The sequence below is a fragment of the Haliotis cracherodii genome, unplaced genomic scaffold (genome assembly GCF_022045235.1).
Source record: "Haliotis cracherodii isolate W230 unplaced genomic scaffold, xgHalCrac1.p SCAF_4, whole genome shotgun sequence".
In the NCBI taxonomy this organism is placed as follows: domain Eukaryota; kingdom Metazoa; phylum Mollusca; class Gastropoda; order Lepetellida; family Haliotidae; genus Haliotis; species Haliotis cracherodii.
In genome coordinates this window covers 1,054,393-1,077,323 of record NW_027266297.1, presented here as the reverse complement: position 1 = coordinate 1,077,323, position 22,931 = coordinate 1,054,393, and the positions used below count along the sequence as shown (strand labels likewise).

The 22,931-nt window shown below is 40.7% G+C and overlaps 1 protein-coding gene across 1 annotated transcript in view; it reads right to left on the bottom strand.

Annotated features, from left to right (window-relative positions):
- Window positions 1–10,548: 10,548 nt before the first annotated feature.
- LOC139478350 (receptor-type tyrosine-protein phosphatase epsilon-like) overlaps window positions 10,549–22,931 on the bottom strand; it is a 30,079-nt gene continuing 17,696 nt past the window's right edge. The window contains 22 exon segments of the mRNA XM_071260787.1: window positions 10,549–12,725; window positions 13,141–13,276; window positions 13,432–13,574; window positions 13,699–13,824; window positions 14,095–14,220; window positions 14,431–14,495; window positions 15,354–15,387; window positions 15,917–16,060; window positions 16,163–16,298; window positions 16,547–16,692; window positions 16,806–16,931; window positions 17,203–17,300; window positions 17,450–17,486; window positions 18,597–18,673; window positions 18,803–18,890; window positions 19,168–19,334; window positions 19,457–19,542; window positions 19,709–19,826; window positions 20,071–20,238; window positions 20,912–21,058; window positions 21,296–21,442; window positions 21,821–21,955. Coding sequence (XP_071116888.1) covers window positions 12,654–12,725; window positions 13,141–13,276; window positions 13,432–13,574; window positions 13,699–13,824; window positions 14,095–14,220; window positions 14,431–14,495; window positions 15,354–15,387; window positions 15,917–16,060; window positions 16,163–16,298; window positions 16,547–16,692; window positions 16,806–16,931; window positions 17,203–17,300; window positions 17,450–17,486; window positions 18,597–18,673; window positions 18,803–18,890; window positions 19,168–19,334; window positions 19,457–19,542; window positions 19,709–19,826; window positions 20,071–20,238; window positions 20,912–21,058; window positions 21,296–21,442; window positions 21,821–21,955 — 2,522 coding nt within the window. The 3' untranslated portion in view covers window positions 10,549–12,653.

Here is a 22,931-nt window from a genome sequence, read left to right as displayed (position 1 = left end):
TTTCTATTTACATGATTATAGAAAGTTGTTTTTTGTCGAGAGTGTTTGGAATGAGCAATATCGTCAGTTTAAACTTTTTTTACAAAAGGTATGTCTTGCAGAATGACATTATCTCACTAGCCCTTTACAAAAATCAAAAGGAGGTTTGAGTGAGTGAGTGGATAGGTGAGTGAGTAATCAAATGTAGCCAAATGTCACAGTCATATGTCAGCTGGGGGCACGGGTGGCCCAGTCGTCTAAGGCGCCGCGATTCGCTGTGCAGAGTTGCGTCCCTTGGGCACGCCAGAAACCTATGATTGTGGGTTCGAATGCCGGTTCGCCCCAAATATGTTTCTAGGTTTGTCAGCACCATACCCGTGCTCGTGGGTTTCACCGAAGTAGTAAACGTCTGAGACCTGCATCACTTCGGGCATTCCTCCCACATTAAGCTGACACGCCGCGATATAACTGGAATACCGTTAAAACGGCGTTAAACCAACTCACTCACCCACTCACTCATATGCCAGCTATATATATGTCCACGGTCTAAAAACAATAAACACTGAGTGAAATAATGATCAATGATCAACATCACGGGCATGATGACACCAGACAAGTCAACGAGCCTGACCACCAAGGTTATACAGGTCGGCTCTCACGACATGCCCAGTTTACTGGGGGCCATTTTTACCCTGGGATCCCGACGTTGTAGTGGACAGTTGAGTCAAATGAGATTGGCATACTTGTGCAGGGATTGGACACAGATGTAGAATTTAGGATTGTTTTTACGTTCCCGAATGTTGGCTCATCGATACAGTAATGTTGATCATGCAGAGATTGGATGATTTCTTGAAGCGTGAACATAAAGTTTCATTTAGGCAAGGCAAACAATGAGGTGGGGCAGCATTTTCATGTTGTTGCAATGTTGTGATTTGTTAAAATATTGGAAGCATGCAGTCATGATTAAATTGTCATATTGTCACACTACTGTATATTTGGTATGTTCGAACAAAACATGAAAGCACCCTGGGTTCAAAGTCACAACATTGTGTGCATACTTACCTTAACGGGAGCTAACTTAAAGTCTGTTGTCCGAAGATTGATGTACTAAATAAAAACGCTATTGTGGAATATATTATTGTGAGATATCAATTTTAGTTTGGATAAATTTGCTTTGAACAGAACTAGAATAGGACTAACACTTTTACCCAATTGGCATTCTCAACTCCCTGAGGACCATGCATTACAGTGTATGATCACAACTCAGCATCTGAGCAATTCTGAAAAAATTCACATCACATACATTCAATAGTGAGGTATGAACATTTTTCAATAATAAGATGGCATGTCCACTTGAAGAGGGAGGATGACAAAAGTGGTGCAAATAGTACACGTTTACCACTTTGGTGAAGCACGGGGATCGTACTCATTGAAACACTCAGGGCGAATCTGGGATTCAAACCCACAGGTGATGATTCGGCCACCTGTATACCTTAATCGACTTGAACCCGTTGTTAAGGGGGATGCGGAAAATAAGTGTAATAGATATACAAAAAAAATGTTTTTGCTTTGTGAAATTCACACCAACGAAGTGATATTTGAGACGGTTTCATTGGACTTGGAAAGGGAGGAGAACCATAACTTACTACATATGCCTCTGGTAATAAATAAAAAATGTTTCTCAAAATGCAACAATGTTACAATGCGAACATAGGTGAAAATGTTGAGTGGTATTGGGAATGGGGGCACATGACCACCCCGCCCTGCACCAGGTCCAGGCCCTCAACATGCTTTCATATAGGTCTAATGTTTTTGTTTTTGTTATCAATAATGCCATAAGATACAAAAATACATGTGACTAGTGACATTAGGTAAGACGCCACACCCTGAACCTATTCTACCTTGAACTATGATATCAACACCACTATGTTGATCGGAGCTTGGTCCAGGAGGTGGCGTCGTATATCATTCGAATATACTTCGAGGCAAAGAAGCCCCTGTAGTTCCGAAACTGAGGTTGTTCGTAACAATGAGCAAGTCAAATATATGGATGTGTGCATAGTTGCTGAATATTGACTGATTGTCAGGGTATAACGTCTGTGTCTCACTTCCGAATAACAACGGCAAGTTCTGTTTCATCCAAATTCGTATTTCTGCTGCAATTTAAAATCTGTAAAATCAAAATAGAACGATCAGATTGAGGAACCTAGGCCCATGGGACGATGTTAATGTCACAGTGATAACACAAACTTTTACCTTTGAATAATTAGATACCTTAATCAGGAGAAAAGAATGACAAGACGTATGTGACCCGTTAGTTAGCGCGAAGCAGAAGAATTATGGCATTACTGAATCAGTTGTTGAAAGCCGAGAAATGTGTTTGTGATTTAACACCTCTGTGTGGTCAGTATGAATGATTATGCAAAGTCAATACGATGTCAGTAGTCAGTTATGCTGCTGTAGTTACATACGTTTCTGACATGTCGGACCTGTCCATCCTGGGTGACAGGCTGGCGGACTGCAGCCGGAAGTAGAATCACACTTGTCTTGGTCACAGTTACATCTGTAACCACACTGGTATCCGTATGTACCGTTAGGGCAGCTGCCTGTAACAGAAGTATTATGTCAGAGATAGACAGTGACACTGGTAGCCGTATGTATCATAATGACAACTGCCTGTAACAGAAATATTATATCAGAGATAGATAGTGACACTAGTAGTCGTATGTACCATAATGACAACTGCCTGTAACAGAAGTATTATATCAGAGATACACAGTGACACTGGTAGCTGTATGTACCCTCCGAACGGATGCCTCTAACGGTACTATAGACAGTGACACTGATAACCAACCGTATGTACAATAAGGGCAGCTGACTGCAACATAAATATTACATCACTAAAAGACAGTGACACTGGTAACACTGTTAACCTCAACAGAAGTGTTATATTAGAAACACTGACGGTTCCACATTAGACACTGTCCTTGGTGTCCTTGGTTTCTGGTGAGGTACAATCCTGACATAGGCCCCGAACTGTTACAGCATATTTCTGTGTAAGCATGACACGTCAGCACAATAGAATAACCAGATTATCCGCCAAAACGGATTCCATTGTGTGTAAAAGGTAAACAAGCGGTGACGATTATATGAATGGATACTGAAAAGCAGTGATGACAACAGCTGTCCCGATGGCCAAACGACGGCGTCCTGTAAACAAACCAGACAAGCAAGTGACGGACCAGAAAGTACAGAGACATGATAGCGCATAGACTGATTTTGTTGAAACTAAAAACGATATGTTAATATTGAATTACGGCTGGTGTATTCAAGTGTAAATATTATGTTGCTTATAAATAAACAGAAACGTTTAAGAACTATGTTACCATTGCAGTGTGGGTAGTTTTAATGTCTCGGCCCAACTTTTCTTTTGGAGTTGATAAAGAAATGTAACAGCCATGTGCTTTTACAATTACTTGAAATACTATTGATAATTACCAGGGATTTTACCATACAAACGGAAAGTTCGATAAAATGAAAAAAATCATTGCATTTATCCGTGAAAGATTTATTTTTAGGCAGACTAAATACACTCCAAACTGTTTAAAATGTTTATCCTGTACTTGACTTAAAGTCTTAAGGTAGAGTTACTCCCGCTCAGTACTGAAATGATTGTTACCAGAATAAACGTACATGGGACTTCCCGAAATATTAGCATAATGTATCATATGTTTCGGCGTTTCATTTAAATGGAAAATGCAAATCATTGAATATTGACTCATGGGACGCAAATACGTCGTGGCTCAAAGTATTAGTTTACATCCCATCAAGCCATACGTTTACTACGGGAGATTCGGGTTTGAATTGGTCTTCAGCAACCAACGCTTGTCGAAAAAGCCGACTGACTGTGTCGGGTGGTCGGGTTCGCGGACATGGTTGATGCATGTCACCGTATCCCATTTGCGTAAATCGATGCTCAGGAAGCCTGTAACTGGATTGTCTGGTCCAGATTAGATTGTTTACAGACCGTCGTCATTTAGCTTGAATATTGCTGAGTGCGTCGTTAAACAACCAACAAACACATGCACTACTAGGCACTCAAAGGATACGTATTATTGATATTCATTAATAATTCCACAGAATCAAACCAGTAACATGAAATATTCTCACACTTCACCAAATTAGGACATATATGTAACTCGTGCACCTCTGCACAACCCAGCCTGTCATCGTAGATACAAAATATTTTATGGATGACAACTTCATTATTCTATTATGACCCAAAGTTTCGTATGTATCCTCCTCCCGTAGTCAAGCAAAAGTGACGTAGGACGGCACTGTACAGGGTTACATCGTTTGCCATTCCGAGGGTGTTGTACTTTAACTAGTAGGGTGTACACTGACATACCTTTAATCCGCCATGCCTTGTCTATAATGCCTGTAATATCAACTTCGCCATTACATATGTACGTGTTATCAAGGTTACATGCATTCTTTCTAGGTTTTCATGAATGTATCGCGAGTTCAGTTTTGTCATGTGGCCATTGCCCTGACGTTTGATTGATACAATCTCAATGCTGCCTCTTAGTTGAGTTACATATGAAAGCCTTACATTTAAATTCCTCATTGGAGAAACCGATCAGTTTTTTGTACACTATCTCACACCAAATTTTCATAATAATCACAAGTGCATTACCATGCACTCTACCTAACTGGCAATACAAACAATGTTTTTGAATGGAACTATTAATGGAGGGAAGGAACAATATAAGTGCGGGGGTGACTCAAACACAGTTACTCAAGCACACAGCACGTACGTTCCTAAACTAAAGTAAACACTTAAACATATATCTATATACCACATAACTGTATTCTAATGAAATACCTGATAAGCACATACATGGTATGAGTACAATTAGGAATCGTATTGTTCATTTTGGTTTCATTCACTCTGTCATTTTGCATGTGTTTCTAGTAAGTCTATGAGGGATACGTTCATCCAGTAAATAGAAGCAGAATTGCTTCATATGGCAATATGTTTTCTGAGGTACAAAAATAATGACTACTGCTTAAAATGCACAAGCTAGCCTAAAATCTTTGTTACTGGTGCTGTCAATATTTGCAAATAATTTCTTGTGTCCCCGTTCATACACCCTCAAGACCATATATACATGCATAACACTATGCTTATTGTGAACTGAAGTTTTTATTAATTCTTGTGTGGGTGCATTAAGCACGTTTCTAAATTCCACAGTGAATGAAGCCTCAGATCATAAAACAAGTACATGTATATTTGCCCAGCAACTATTGATCTCAAATGTATTTGTTTATTGACAACCACCCTAACGCAGCCGTTATCTCGGCCCCGCTAGACGTATATGCTGATTTAGGATTGGGGGGCTCGTGTACAGTTGAGGTCACAACGCGGTTGAACTAGTTTGGTGAAAACTGTCGTGTTAATACGTCACAGTAGAATACTTCTGTTACTAAACGAACATGGAATGTAATAGATTACGTGTTGTTATGTTGTAACGATATCATGTTTACCTTTCTCATAGAAATATAATGCCTCTAAATGCACTAATGCTACTGAAATTGTATGAAGCTGTTATATTACTTAAAGTGTGCACAAGTAAACACAATTGTGTATTCTATGATGAAACAAGCCACGGATCATGTTCGTCTTTCTAATCTATTTGCTCAGCAACTAGTAATCTGATATGTGTTTGTATAATAACAGCCACTCCAAATGCTTTGCCGGCCTTTATCTCGACCCCGCAAAGTATTTATGGATTTAGGATTCAGCGGCTCGTGTGCATTTACGGTCATAAAGTGTATGTACTAGTTTGGTGGAAATTGTCCATCAATACATGTAGCGTTCACCTTCTATCAGAAATGCAGGACATAATCTTGATCATAACTATACATACATAACCGAATGTTTATACATTGACATTCAGATGTGAAAATATATACAAGTTCAACTTACTTGAACACTGACAAAGAAAGACCACCAACAAGACCGCGGTCCCCAGGTGCTTCTCCATTGTTTTTCCAGTGAATATAGTCGGAATCATACAGTCGACCAGATATCTCTAATAGATATGGAAAGGGTTTTGTCACTTTAACTGTATTGCTGTAACGTGTCAACTGCTAGACTACACCGCAGTACCACAAAGTACCTGCCTCAACAACGAAGTGCAAAGTTACTTTACATGCATGTATCATCTTAAGGCCAGTGATATATGAGGCTTAAAATAACAAGTACGCCTGTAGCAAGGTCACTGCATACAGTTCGGTGCCTACACGTTTTCTTTTTAAAATGGATGGTCTAATGTTAATTATCCATTTAAAAACCCACAGTGTATATGTTAATAAAGATGAAATGAAGGTAGTACTAGAGATGGCCACTCCGAATAGGTCGTGTCAGGTAGTGGAAGAATGAGGCTGGTAAGATTCGAGAGCAACCATTGTGAAATGTTTGAAAATATTTCCTGAACATAATTATGCTGGCACCAACGGGGCCTGTTTGTAATAGTTCAGTGATTAGGATAATGACTCAGAAACAAACATTTGACCGTGACTATGCCTATACACAGTGTCAGAAGTGTTTATCCTTTAAACTAGGAACGGTTGCGTTTATGCTGTGCATGAAATATTATGCTGGTGGTATCGCCATGTTCACACGAGTGGATTAATACAGGTAACTGGCCGAGCGTGCCTCCGTGTTGTCAATATCATATAAAATGAATAACAAATGTAAAATATACTATACTACTCAAAGTTTGCTGAGAATCAAGTTTTGATGATATCAAACAAAAAAAGTAACACACGTTATATTTGGGATAAAACTTTCCTAGTAAAGTTGGGGATTCCAACCCCTGTACTTTGTGTACCGCTCTGACAAGTGTAAATTGGCACGGCTCCCATGGTCAAAAGCTATGAACACACAGAGCTTTTTAGAAAGTGGTCAAATATAACAAATGTTATATTTGGGATAACACTTTCTCAGTAAAGTACATATTCAAGTACTTAGGGCATGGAATCGATACCACACGTTTGGATAAGCTTCAAAGCAGCACGCAGGACTTTCTCACAGCTGAACTTCATCACTTCATAACTGCCACCACACTCAGACATGACCTGCGGAACGCCAGTGACTTAAACGTTTCTCATTAGTAAGTACGTAATAGTCTCCTTGGGGCCGGACTTGGGTCACTAAGGGCATGCATTCGCATCCAATTGACCTGAAATCACATGCAGGAACATTTGAATTGGGCAGAAAATCACGTCAAGTAGACTGTGCTTCAGTACTTTTCACTAGTAAATCGAGATATTGTTTAGACTTCACAAATCGTCGCGCCCGAGTATGGCACAGGCAAGAAGAAATCTTTAAGGATTCCAACATAGCTAAAAAATGTCTGATATGGCTTAATCATAATTTGGTGTGGGATCAGTAGAGCTGGACGAAGCGATTCCCATGTCTTACAGCAGGGCACGGTAAAAGGTGTGTGCAACAGGGATGGCATTCACACGACCTGAACCCCATCGGATCCATTTGGAAAGAGCTGCGGATCAAACTCTCATGACGCCCTCATCTTTCTGCAACTCTACTGGAACTTGACAATGATCTTTCCTTTGGTAACCACTTTTTATGAGCCTGAGACGACGGTGCTGAGTGTGATCGCAACACATGGATGACATACATGTACGTGCTACTAAGAATTGTTTTTTTTGGACAATGAATTTGTTTTCGTGATTTTTGGACGTTTCAGTTTTTGTCACATACTCTCATCTTTACGGGAGGTCTGACTAATTATTGATCGCATGCTGCTTGTTGTTATTGTGTGGTGCATGACAACGTAACTTATCCCCAAGAGATCATGTCTAAGATGAGAAGGAACGACGCCTACAACAGGACCAAACCAAATCTTTGGTTGACATTTGCAACAACATTCTCCAGGCTGTTTTCAGTCATCTGGTGTGTTCAATGCACCACCGCTGCCCCGCCTGAAGCAACACAAAAGCTGGTGATACCAAGCATGTGGCTCTGTTTTCATGTATGTATTTTGTCAGTGGCTTTTGTAACATTGTACAGACTAATGACTAAACATTATTTTCTTCTATGTTACTTGTTTTCGGTAGTATAAACACACATATGTGCATTGTTAATGGTGTGAATGGTACGCACGGCACGAACATGTGCAGAGTGTATTTTTGATTTACAAAATCACCTGCTTGACATGTAAATACACAGACTGTTGCAGTAGTAAAATCAAAGTAAACACGTATCCTGTCTGCAAACAAGAGCGGCAGTATGGATTAGGTTTTTTTCTCTGTGATATTGCGTGTTAGAAAGTAACTTTAAACAGCCTACATACATGTATTTAATTAAGGTAACTAAAAGCGACAAAACCCTTTCCATAATCATTAGAACTATATGCAAACAGCACTTTAATTGTTTGATTCTGACTACTTCAAAATGTCAAATATCAAATGCCTGGTTCCTATCAAACGGTGATGATGCCAGGTATTTGCGAAAAGGTGAGCGGAACTTTCCCCACCAGTGGCATCCACCACAACACATGCAAGGCAAATCCAGTGTTCACCCAAAACAATACAGGGAAGGTATGGTCACAATAGGGTAATGCATTGTACATTATTTGTGTTACTGGTGCGTCAAAATTTGAAATATCCTCCGCGTGACTGCCATAAACCTTTTTCAAGCTTTACTAAAGTATGTATTCTGCGCGTCGAATAACATATCCTTGCAAGCAAGAGTCGTATGGTGCTCTTTGAAATCTCCATAGAAAGAACATTCTGTGACTCTGCTGTGACTTCAGTGATGTTGGGACATTTGTTTATGATTAACTTTTAATGGCCCCTCGAAGGAAGGATAGACTTTCAAATCGCCTCCTGTCAAATTCCAAACGGAGATGGCAATTACTATCGAACCCTCCAAGGTTTGCAAACAACATGTTGTCATGAATAAAGTTTTTTTAAACACTATTTTGTAATCTTATATTTTACTAACATTATCGTTTGTTTCAGAGAGGAAATTACCTGTTCGCCTACTAATTTCTCGAGAGACTTTGACACGTGTATTAGAAACCAAGCATATAATATATATCGATTTATCGATATGGTATACACTTTTTATGGGTGATCGATCGGCAGCCATTTTTTATCGATCTCTATATAGGCTATAGATGTATTCATACGCACGGTTTTGTTGTGAATAGGCTTAATATATTTAAAAGATGCTTCTGTTTCAAAAAGGGATCCTCTTTTCAACCAATCTGAATCGAGCATTCTTCAATGTCATGGCGGAATGTGGAATAGAAGGTGGATGTGTATGTTAAGGTTTCCCAAATTAGCATCTCTGTCGCAAGAACAGGACCAGCTAACGAGCCAGTAACAATGTTCATTACCAAAACTTACACTATTGTAGCTGTTGGCAGACGTGACATCACCAGTTAATACATAATAATCAACGCGACACAATTCTTTCGATATTTATAAGAGATCTCTGCCCCAAAAGAGTCGATTGTGCTTTCTGACTATATCTTGAGAATGTGTTTTTTAATGACTTTCAAATAGTGATAATACATGGTGTTCGCGAAAAGGTGAGTTTATCCTGCCCTGCCCGTGGAACGTCACAAACACTTGCAAAGCCAGGTCTTTTGTTCACCCAAAAATACACGGGAAAATTACAAATAAGTTGGATATGAAAATAGGAATGAAAATGTTATTAATTGGCATAGGTGTATCATTAACATAAAACAATATTCTGAGTACACTAAAACCGAATATTATACTGCAAAACGACAAAATAAGTGTTGTACATTTGAGAGCATTATTAAAAACAGGTAACTATTCATAAATGTCTATCGTATATATCCTAAAAGCTTCGAGAATAATGCATTTTCCGTGATTTAGTGAGAAAGACATTACAGCTTGATACAGAAGCAAACAAACATCGAGCACTCATTGGGAGCAAGGTCCACGCGACAGGCTCCCTCCTTGACGCACTCATTGAGAGCAAGGTCCATGCGACAGGCTCCCTCCTTGGGGAGATGACGCAATCATTGGGAGCAAGGTCCACGCGACAGGCTCCCTCCTTGACGCACTCATTGAGAGCAAGGTCCATGCGACAGGCTTCGTCCTTGGGGAGATGGCGCAGTCATTGTGAGCAAGGTCCACGCGACAGGCTCCCTCCTTGGGGAGATGGCGCACTCATTGCGAGCAAGGTCCACGCGACAAGCTCCCTCATTGGGAAGATGACACACTCATTGCGAGCAAGGTCCACGGGACAGGCTTCGTCCTTGGGGAGATGGCGCACTCATTGCGAGCAAGGTCCACACGACAAGCTCCCTTCTTGGGAAGATGACGCACTCATTGCGAGCAAGGTCCACGGGACAGGCTTCGTCCTTGGGGAGATGGCGCACTCATTGCGAGCAAGGTGCATGCGACAAGCTCCCTTCTTGGGAAAATGACGCACTCATTGCGAGCAAGGTCCACGCGACAGGCTTCCTCCTTGGGGAGATGACGCATCCATTGCGAGCAAGGTCCACGCGACAGGCTCCCTCCATGGGGAGATGACGCACTCATTGTGAGCAAGGTCCATGCGACAGGCTCCCTTCTTGGGGAGATGACGCACTCATTGCGAGCAAGGTCCACGCGACAGGCTCCCTCCATGGGGAGATGACGCACCCATTGCGAGCAAGGTCCATGCGACAGGCTCCCTTCTTGGGGATATGGCGCACTCATTGCGAGCAAGGTCCACGCGACAGGCTCCGTCCTTGGGGAGATGACGCACTCATTGGGAGCAAGGTCCACGCGACAGGCTCCGTCCTTGGGGAGATGACGCACTCATTGTGAGCAAGATCCACGCGACAGGCTCCCTCACTTGACGCACTCATTGCGAGCAAGGTCCATGCGACAGGCTCCCTCCTTGACGCACTCATTGTGAGCAAGGTCCACGCGACAGGCTCCCTCCTTGACGCACTCATTGTGAGCAAGGTCCACGCGACAGGCTCCCTTCTTGGGGAGATGACGCACTCATTGGGAGCAAGGTCCACGCGACAGGCTCCCTCCTTGACGCACTCATTGGGAGCAAGGTCCACGGGACAGGCTCCCTCCTTGACGCACTCATTGGGTGCAAGGTCCACGCGACTGGCGAGATGAAACTAACGAACAGAAGCCATAAGAAGCGAAGAGTATGTTGGCATACTAAATATCAAGATGAAGACTGGTGAGAGTTTCTTAAGTGCTCGAATTAATAGAAGAGAAAGACAGTACACATACGTGCATACGTGCCACATGTCATTACTGATGTTTTGTTTTGTTTAATGTTTAACGCCGCGCTCAGCAGTATTCCAGTTATATGACAACGGTCTATAAATAATCGAATCTGGACCAGACAATCCAGTGATCGAATAAGATGTCATGAATCAATCAAGTCCGCGAGCCTCTCCACCCGAACTGATGTAATTCATTATACATTAATAATCATAATAGGTACAAAGATATCACCGCAAGAGTGTTCTTTTCGATTGATAGTTGGTCCATTGGACGCATTTTAAATGTCCACGTTGTTCTAAATTTTTGTTTCACAGACGTTTCACCTCGTATATATGGACAAGAAGCCAAAGAATATATTTACAAAAATGCAAGTAAAATGCAACAAAAATATATCAAATAAAACAATAACAAAAATACAGTATACAATCAACATCGAAATATAAATATATTCACTGATTTTGTGCTCAACAAGATCACGGATGCAAAATGTTGACTTTGACCATATGGATTTGGCACTGCCACAAAAGTACATGGTCTGTATAAGCTTGATGGTTGTAAAAATACTCTGTGAAAAGGAGCGTCGTAGTTTATAGATACATAAGTACAGTGGGATCACTGCAGTGCTGAAATATTTCTGTCAAATCAAAATCCTTGGCATTTAAATATCAAACCTAACATTACAGTGAGAATATAAGCTGTATCTATGTTCTAATGAAGAATGTTACAAAGTTAAAGATGTGACATGGTATACAGTCATTCAAAATGATAGTAACAACATAACATTGTAATATTCTTGACCAATTTTGCTATTAATAGCGCCTACTTAGTGCATGCTTTTTAAATGTACCTATGAATAAAACTCACTTTTCATAACCACTGTTCATTGCATTTGTCATAACATAATCAAAATGATGAGAGTGATATACGAGATATACCACATGGACGGTAATGTTTCTTCATGCATTAAAGGTGAAAAGCACATTATACGATCACAAAGTTAAGGGCTGTAATGTGTGACATTGCATTTCATATCATTCTATTTTGTGTTGATGACTTCATTCTCTTTAAAGGAGATGGTTACAAGATGCCCTTTTGTGTCGATCATGACAAGTCAGCTATAATGATCGAAGGGTATATTGTAAAAATATTGTGTGAGGAGAACTGATTTGTTTCATATGCATTTTGTGTCTCCAGATAGGTAGGGACACGGTCAGTAATATTGATGGACAGATTCAGTGTGGGTACGTGTGTCATACGTTGGGAGTAGAGATGGTCTCTCATGAGATGTTGGCGTAACATTATATGTCTCCAGATAGGCAGAGACTAATAGCATTGATCGACAGGTTCCGTGTGGATAGTGCAGGTTGCCATCACATGTTGGCATAAACACTCTGTGTCTCCAGATAGGCAGAGGCCAGGTCATAACACAGGGAGACGTCAGCCTGGAAGATAAAGCCACGGTGTCATGCATTCATAAGTAAACATGTAGGTATATAGTCATGAGATTATTGTCGGGCCTAATGTATTCAGTTTAGGTAGTCGTCATAGAAGTGCATATTAGAAGTGCATCTTATGGTCTGTTATATACAAGGATATATTTCGCGTCTTTGGATTTGACATTGCATTTACCTATATCTTACACCTACATTTGTTGTGAGTTGGGTTCACTGTAGCCTTGGGCAGTATACAGTGACATCGCGGCGTGTGATGTGATGCAGATATGACGTTTACCACTTTAGTGGCGCCCGCAAGCACATGTTTCTGGCATGCCAAATAGGCGAAATCTTACATAACACAAAAAGTACTTCTAAGATATTAGTGATGTTTACTTTGGTTTAGATCTATACAGATTCCTACCTGTGAGAGATCGTTGTTACACAGATGTCCCAACTTTCGGATGTTGTTGTAGATCTCCACCTCGTTGTCGTGTTTCATGCCCTGCACGATGTTACTCAGGATGCAGAACAACGTGGCTGATCGTCGTTCTTTTTCACTGATAGAGAAACAGTTCAATAAACATCCTCAATGTGCCTATAACATATTTTGTACCCGGTAGCAAATATAGATAATTAATACTTTAGATTTAGATTCACGCTGCATGTTATTAAGGAAACATTTGTTGATGATACATTTTTAAATATATTTGACCTGAATATTACTGTTAATGGATGAGAGTTATTTCCCTCGATGTTGAGGTCAACTTGGTCTAGGAGGTCAAACAGACTGGAATTATCATCTTTCCGGAAGGTCTTCAGGAGATACACGTGTACCAGCTTGGAGGAGGCACTGCCCTGCAAACACAAGAGTTTCCTTGTAAAGTATTTGTCAATTTTCGAAACACTATTTTAAAGTAGATCTCGGGGTCTCATGTTCCTTTCTCTTATAAGTAAAGTATGAGCATCCAAAACGGCCTACCTCCATCTGTCTGTCGACCTTCCTGAGGATGATGTCAGAGTTGAGTAAGGTCTCAGTAGAACAACCAACGATCACAGTACTCAGGTCCAGGCTGTCTCCTGGAAGTGGCATGAAGCTGTCCAGACGCTGAAATATCGACATTTCCACACATATATATTCAATTAATTCAAATAACAGTTTCTAAAACGTTCTAGACCGTGTATGTGGTCTAGTGGTAGAGCGTCCACCAGGAGAGCGGAAGGTCCGGGGTTCGATCACCGTCCGCGTCATACCAAAACACGTTAAAAGAAGGTACTTGTTGTTACCCTGTCTGGCGCTCGGTATTAAGGGGCTAAAACAAGGACTAGTTGGCTCACAGTCAGGACACTTTGTCTGAGTGGGTATCATTCTACCCACCTGATGTGAGTCTGGCAGGACAAGGACAGTGGAAGACTCCTGTTCCTCTGTGAGTTTCCAGAACAGAGACGCCGTGGTGACGGAGGGGGCCTCAGTTAACAGGTAGCCATTCACTGACAGGTGGGACTGAAGAAGACAAATACAAGACTCTGTTCATATGAACAAAAACCATTAACATGTTACATGAAATACAGTGAGTACAAATACAGATAACTCATAAATCAATTCCCTAGAGGTAAGTAAATTGAACATAGTTACCAATTTTGGCAAGCTTATGGAACATATAATGCGCATACTGTACCTATGTGTGGCTAACAGGTGAGTCCCTATACTTACAGGCATCATCACAGCTAGGATGTCTGTCCGTCCGTTCACCCAAACCTGACCTTTGATGCGCCCAGCTATCAAACAGAAAGACATGATTGGACAAAGAACAACGGATGTTAAGAACGACTGATGTGTTGATCAATCAATTGTGAATTTAAATTAAGTATGTTGATGAGTCAGTTAAAGGTTCAGGAGCGGCACAGAAGACTTGGTCGTCCAAGGGACCGCAATTCGCTTTACAGTGTTACGTCGATTAGACGTGCCAGAAACCTCTTTGTGGATCCGAATGCCTGATTCCCCGATTTGATTTCTTGGATTGTCAGAGCAATACCCGTGTCCTTGGGTTTCATCAACTTTTATATAAACGTCCAAATATATAACGTCAACGCCAGGGAATAACCAGTCTCGATTACTCCCAAAACATATTCCACTAGGCATAAAGGGCAAAATAGCGGTGAAAATTATGTGACAACAGATGTTTGTTGGTTTGTTTGTTGTTTTACGCCGCACACAGCAATAGTCCACCTATATGAAGGCGGTCTGTAAGTAATCGAGTCCGGACCAGACAATACAGTGATTGATATCATGTAATCCACGTAATTTGGATCGATGACATGCTTCAACCAAGTCAGCGAGCCTGATCCCCCGATCCCGTAAGTCGCCTCTTATGACAAGCATAGTCGCCTTTTACGGCAAGCATGGGTTGCTGAAGACCTATCCTACCCCGAATCTTCACGGGTGTTCTGGGAACATTTGCATAAACAAGACATGCATCACCGGACTCACTCACTTGGGGCACTTGGGCAATATGATTACCCATTTATTTATCACATGACTACTTGAGGGGAATGCTAAAAACATTCACATAATGCTCCGTTCCAATCCAGGTATCGGTGTTCGGGTACATTGCCTTCGAAGCCCAGGGTTCTTACCAGATTTAAATTCTTCGATGCTGACTTTAACTTTCTGTAAAGAAGACAAATGGCACATATGATGTCTGCGATGTACAATATGTATTGCTGAGGTGGATCAATGTGGTGAGTTAACACACTGTATATACTGTGCGACGGCAGATAATTGGAACGAGAAGCACTGCACCTCAGAACAAGATAGAAAGCGGAACAGAAATGTACATATTAGCTAACATTAATTTTGTTTGATAGTGATTCATAAAGCCATAGTCATAATATACTTGGAATCATACAATGGACACTGGTTTTAGTAGATACTTCTTACAATTTTGCAAATGTCATTGTCACAAGCATATTGTGACATACCCATACACATATCCGTTTATCGTATTCATTACATCACATCTTACAACTGGCGTATTACTGAGGATGACATCTGAAACAAGTATTGTGACATCTAATCCCCAATTATTTTTTAATGCATTCCAGCTACGATCAGGATAAAACGTCAAAGATTCACATTCTTCATTTAACTTTCTATATCAGTGTTGGAAGAGAATCAAAGAAACACGAGAAGCACGAACCTGCATCATCTGAGACTGTGTCGTCGTCCCCATCTTGAACACCTTCTTTGCTCGTCTTTGTGTCCTGAACTCGGGTGAGGTTAAGGTCGTGTCACCCATCATCAATGCCTCGTGTAGAGTCGTGTACACGCATGCGTACTGTTCCTACAATGTACAACCATCACGCTTTATTGCTCGATAGATAATGATGAAATATGGAGATATGTATATGACCGGGCAACATAAATTATGTCGCTTGTCACTTACCTTGGTCTGTATCATATTTCTCCGCTGCTGTCGCATCAGATTCACAAACCCGAACACGTCCACCTTCCGGTCAGTCAGAGCCTGGTCCAGCAGGTAGTCCACAGCGATGTACGTCCCTGTCCGACCGACCCCAGCACTGGAAAGGAAAGGACGTGTATTGTGTGAAACGAGAAACTGAAGGAGCTCTGTAAATATTATACAAATAATGCTGTCATTGAGGTAAACTTCTCTTCAATTCACGAATAAAAATAAACTGTACTAGACTGTATTAGACTTAAATTCACGCATAGGCAAGAATCAAAGATATATACATGATTACCTTGAGGTAAACATGATTCCACATTGAGTGCTATAGCACACTTGGTGTCAAACACAAGCACATACCTGCAGTGCACCATCAAAGGCGTATTTTGAGGGTTTGGTGTCTTTCTTATTCTCCAAAGAAACTCCATCAGTGATGTTTCCTCTGGAGTTCCATGATCTGGCCATTTTGTGTAGTGGAAATGGTGAAACATCCTACTCTCGCCAGTCTGTAGAAATACATGCAATTTACATAACATTGGTTCTTAAGAGTTTGACTAAAATGCGTTTCGCCGATTTCCCCTGTATTTTGCTACGATTGTGATTCACTTAATTTGTGTACCTCTTTCAAAGTTGCCTTGAGTTCTCTGATGACCCAGTGAGCTCTGTGACTGATATTGGTGACGGAGATGGTGCAGACATCCGCAACGAGGTCTGAAGTGTCTGACCAATAGGGGACACACTTCACCTGGACAGTGCAATAATATTAGTGTCATGATATGACATAAGAGTGTCTTACTCTGTACTGTATACGAATAGCTGCTAGTCGTGTGGAACTCATGTGAGATAGTTGAAATATGATGGTTTAGTGATGAGGAGGTTGAAAACGAAGACCCATTGTCTTCTTCATAACGGATGATAGAGATTGTACCACCTCTTCTAAACAGTTTAATTAGCTACCCGTGACAACTGCAGATAATTTCCATCACCACCACTAACTCAATTCTATCTGCTCATACCTTCCCTGTCTCTGTCAGGTTTGTGAGCATGACGATCCTTGTCAAGTTCTTCTCGTAGATCATTCTCCAAAAATCCCCGACAGTTTGTTTGTTTGGTGCTGACGAACACAAACATACGATTCTGATTTGCGATATTGATATGTTCACTGTTCATATTGAATAATACACGAGAATATAGATACGTGTCAGGTCAACACTGTAATAATACTGTACACACAATTCTGAAGGTTTTAATATATTATCTGACCTTGTGCTGCAATATAGGCTTGATCCATTGAGTATCCCTGAAATGTTAAAGACATGTCCACTTAGGACTTTGCAAATATATACAAGTTTGTTCTACAAGTTTGTTTGTTGGTTTGTTGTCTAACGTCGCACTCAGCAGTATTCCAGCTATATGTCGGCGGTCTGTAAATTATCGAGTCTGGACCAGACAATCCAGTGATTGACGACATGATATACGATGACATGCATCAACCAAGCCAGCGAGCCTGACCATCCGATCTCGTTAGTCGCCTCTTAAGACATGCACGGATTTTTGAAGACCTATTCTACCTTCACGGGTCTATCTACAAGTCATGATATATTGCAGCTTTAGGAGGCATGCTAAGACAATAGATCTCCTATGAGCCTATAAGCATACTCCATCATGGCTATATATTTTAGAATTGTTTTTGTTTTTGTTTGTTTGGTTTTTTTTTTGTTCTTTGATTGTTGTCTTGTTTGTTGTTCTTTTTTGTGCCAAAGTTATCAGGAGTTATTTGCCATGTTCTATTATCTATAGCAAGAATAAACTAGATACCAATTAGAAGAGGGTATTTCGTTTTTAGTCAATGCAGTATAATTCTCTGCGTTATTCGAGACCCGGTGGCCAGTGCTTGTAGTTTACAGATGACAGAGGTCACATGGTTCAAACCTAAAAACAACATTCTGCACATGTATCATCCATATTTACACAAATATGATTTTAAAAATTCCCAGTATATGTGATCCAAACAGATTGCCAATCATGGGTTGTAACACAACGGATGGTGTTAAGGTGCATTAATGTGTAAGCTAGAACACGGCCGTCCTGCATTTTACTAGCAGCACCAGTTATTATCAGAATCTTCTGCAACCCACGATTGACTGACGGGATCTCTTATTCGGTTAATGCCTATTATCATATCCAAGTTGTGGAGACCGTTCGCTTGACTGTCTCGTCCACACTTAAGTATTTACAGACCGCCGTCATATACGTAAATAAGGAGGTAAATAACAAACTAAACGTATGGGATATGTAGTACATTTGAGTAATATTGCTTTGGTATTCAATAATACATTAGAGAGTAGGTGGTCAGTTACTATGGACCTTCATGTGAAACTACGTGATCAGTAATATTTTGGAATCTTACATTGATATAGCTGGCGTTGATGTAGTCGGATGATTGATCCCCTGGGCGCTTCTCCAGGACAACTCGGTTGTAGTCATCTGTGTTTGAGAATAAGCAGTGTATCATTCAGTCTGAGAATATACTGACTGACTCCTCGTGATCTCATGCAAACCTTCGTAGCTATATGTTCATTTCAGTAGTCCACAATGCAGTGGTAAGATACTCACATGGATAATACTCTCGGAACCTGTTCTTGCCGTTGTTTTCCTCACGTTGGGAATCTTCATATGGGTGTGTGAACCCAGATATCAAAAGCTAGAAAGAATAATAACATTCCCATATTCAGTTTCTTACAAACAAACTTATCCTAAAAATCAACTTTATGCCACGGGCTTTCATTCCATGTTCATGCGTAAATGAACGACACAAAGCGTCTCTCAACAAGACATGTGACATCCTTAGAGACACACTCATTCACTCTCTACATCAATGACATTCATATTCATGTTGTGTTGTGACATGCAACCTGATAGCCAGACTTGATGTTGATAACATGAGTTCGTGGATATTGGAAAATAAAATGAGGCTCCACCTTGAATTCCTGTTCGAATCCTCCTTCACCAGCCTGCAGTTCTCTGATCCTGTCCCCTAGCTTGTCCACAGCAACTTCCGTCACTATGACTGGAGCCTTGATGTTGTAGTAGGAACTGTCAGTCTCCTCCTTTTCCTCCTCCTCCTCTCTCTTCATTCCCTGGGATGCTGCAGAACAACAGGCATTTACTGCAGGCCTGAACAAGCCAAACTTCGGATACAGGTTTGGTTTTTAAAATAACCTACATGAATAAGAGACAGATACCTTCACCTTCGTGAACACTATTTACCTCGGATCTGGTGTCCTGGTTCCATAGCTGATATGTCTTCGTAGATTGAGTGCCCATTATTGATATTGTTGGGTTTGTTTTTTCTTCTGAAGGCAACGAAAAGAAGAGTTGATATGTGGCAAAATAGACTTAATTGTGTGTTGCTTTTAACCAAGTGTTCAAACAGAGGTCATTTGAAAAACGCGAAACATTAAGGTGTGTGGAAATGCCAACAACATGTGTCTTTGTACATTTTCATAACAGCGCACTTACCTGTAAAACATAAGAGCTATAACAGCCAGTACAACTACGACCACTGCCAACACGCCACCAATGATACCACCAATCATAGCTCCGTCGGACTCGCCGGACTGAGGTGATGAAACAGTCACTGAAACAATAGTGACCGTGAGTGGGTAAGGAGTGTACTTCAGCTGTATCATGGCAGCATCAGCTGAATGCTGGAGGAACAATTATTTGATTGAGATATAAATCAAAGAATTCAGACATCTGCAGTTACAAAATGTGTCACACATCTACCGAAGTGGATGTTTGTTCCCTAAAGTCATCGACACTACGACAAAATTGATGTAAATAGGCAGTTACACGTTGAACATTTATGCAACATCACACACATACCACTCATCACTTACTGTGAATACAATCAATTCCCTCCCATCCTAATTGACACCCATCCTGACACCGCCCTGTATCCTGGGGACAGGTGCCCTGCCCTTCATTACACATCCGGGTACTGCAGTTCCGAATACATCCGGCACCGTACTCCACATTTTGTAAACACCCTGTGGTAATATGAGTTCCAAACATTAACGCCAGAGAGTTATCAACCTCGATTAACTGCGAAACAGATTCTACAGGACGTGAAAGGCAAAAGAGTGATGACTAATGTGAGTCACTCACACAAGTTTAACAAGAAAGTGTTTGTTTGTTGCCTAAGGCCGCACCTAGCCATACGCCTGCCATAAGACAGCAGCATGTAAGCAATCCAGTCTGCATCATGAGCAATGAGTAACGTGGCCTGAGTAATATAGTCATAATAGGTCAAACCGATCACATACACAGAAGAATACAAATTACTGTCCAAAATAAATATATATCACTGACCAAAAGCAACATAGAAGTTATAATATTTTTGCTGTCAAGTAACTGGTGTCTCCGGTGAACGAGTTGGACACATGCATGCAAAGGACAGACTCTCTGTCCATGCGTGAAGGAATTGCTTTGGATTGTTTCAGATTGTGTAAAAGTGTGTATATATGTAAATATAAACCAAAACATTGAAAAAAAATATTTGTTTATTCCAAAAACATTATTCGTGATTTTAAGGGTAAGTAGGTTCTGCACTAAAAGCTTCATGTCCAGTGATTTGATATCTCATTATCACTAGACAAATCATGAGCACCAGTTGGAAAATATGGTGTCCAAATAAGATAATATAACATAATCAGTTCTAACCTGCTGTACAGTCAACACCCTTCCATCCGGGGCTGCACCCGCCTTCACACTCTCCAGTCACGTGATGACATCTTGATGGGGAGGTGTCACTACAGTGTCTGGCAGAGCAACTTCTGCTACAATACTCTCCATATGTACTGAGGCATTCTTCAACAGAAATGTATCATAAGAAAGGTGATTTCATATATATCTATAAATATCTAAACAATGTAGAATTTCCAATGTGTCAAAGTATAATGAACTTTGTCCAATGAAATAGACATTAAATGTCTATTATCATTTGAATTTTCCAATCAAACATTCTGAATTTTGCTGAAAATGCTTTTGGCAAAATATACAAAACGCCAAAGAATCAGTGGGATTCGTGCATAGACATGGCCTTACTTGTAGTGCAGTCTGGCTTTTCATATCCTGCCATACATCCACCTAGACATTCGCCGGTAACATGGTTGCAAGTTAAGTTATTGTCCTTACACAGTCGATCAGTACAGACCTTAGAGCAATTCTTTCCATAGGTCTTTCCGTGACATTCTAAAAATGAAGATATATCTATGAAGGTTATGAATGTACCAACATCATGACCAAACAATGATGACAGGAATGAAATGAAATGTGTGTAGCAGGGCGGTACCTTGTCAGCTTATTGACAAGGTTAGCTATACTTGTCAATAGATCATATAACTCCGTTTCACATACTAGTATTCAAATCAAAGGTCGTTGTGAACCAAAAGTATTACACACATCTGGGCCGATAATAATTTGCGAATTTTCGTGATGGGATGTAAACTATGGACCTTCTGATCCGAGATCGGTTGTCTTGTCTACATGATGCTTATGTAATTGCCATTTATGTTTAAAATACATCATCTGTAGAAGGAGGTTTACTAATTATGTTTAAGTTTAACTAACCTGTGTTACAACTGTAATTTCGCCAGCCAGGCAAACATTCACCACTTGGACAGACGCCGCTCACGTAGTTACACACTTCACCTTCACAGTGGCAGTAGTTCTCACAGTCAGCGCCGAAAGTTCCAGGACCACACACTGTCATACATGTATGAGTATGTGACAGATCTAACACAGGTAGCTGCAACTCGGCTTGTTTTTTCAAGATTTAGACGGAAACTGCGTCTCCACAATAACATGTTGCTTTGTCACAACCTCACAACATAGCCACTTGTACAAAACGTTCTGTAATTACCAGTTTTAGGAGTTTCTAAGCAACATTAGCATTCCCCAACTGACTGACAGTGTTTGGGGGTCAGACATTTAGGCAAGAAGTAGCCATACCCATGGGAACCAGTTGTGTTCACATTCATGAGGATTTGTTTCTTTATGCATATGAATTGGCATTTCTGCTTTGAATGGTAAAGTCAAAACAAGGTAATTTGGCCAAGAAGTTTAACTTAAGCTTCAGGTATATCAGTGGTCCGGTATCGTTCGATAACCACCAAATAGCAATTGAAATGAAGTGGACAAGTGAAACCGGCTTGTCTGTTTTATAATTAAAACTGCATAAAGAATTAGTGTGACAAAAAAATCTCCACGAGACTGTAAGGCAAGAGGGATGACTTCATTTTTCCAAAACCCAACTATCCCTTGATGTCAAGCCTTAGTCGACATTTCACAATTTAGGTACAATCGAACATGCTATATCTACCAAGATTTAAGAGTGTGTCGTACGACTCTTGCTCAATGGTTGTTTGATCACGGTTACAACATTCAAGGCCTCAGTAAAACTTTCAAAACGATTTATGGTAGGACATTTTCAAGTTTGGCGCATCAGTGACAAAATGATGTCCGATGCAATTCCTTGTTTTGACTGGTACCATATGTTCCCGTGTTTTGTTTCAGGTAAACAATTGACTTGCCTTTGAATGTGCTTGTTACAGATTTGAGCGGTGGGGCAGACTATGCTCACGATTTCGTAAACACCTGGTATCATCACTACATGTATTTAATAGTGATTCCAAAAGACATGTTAATATGGTCTGAATCGTACAATCGTGCTTTTAGTACA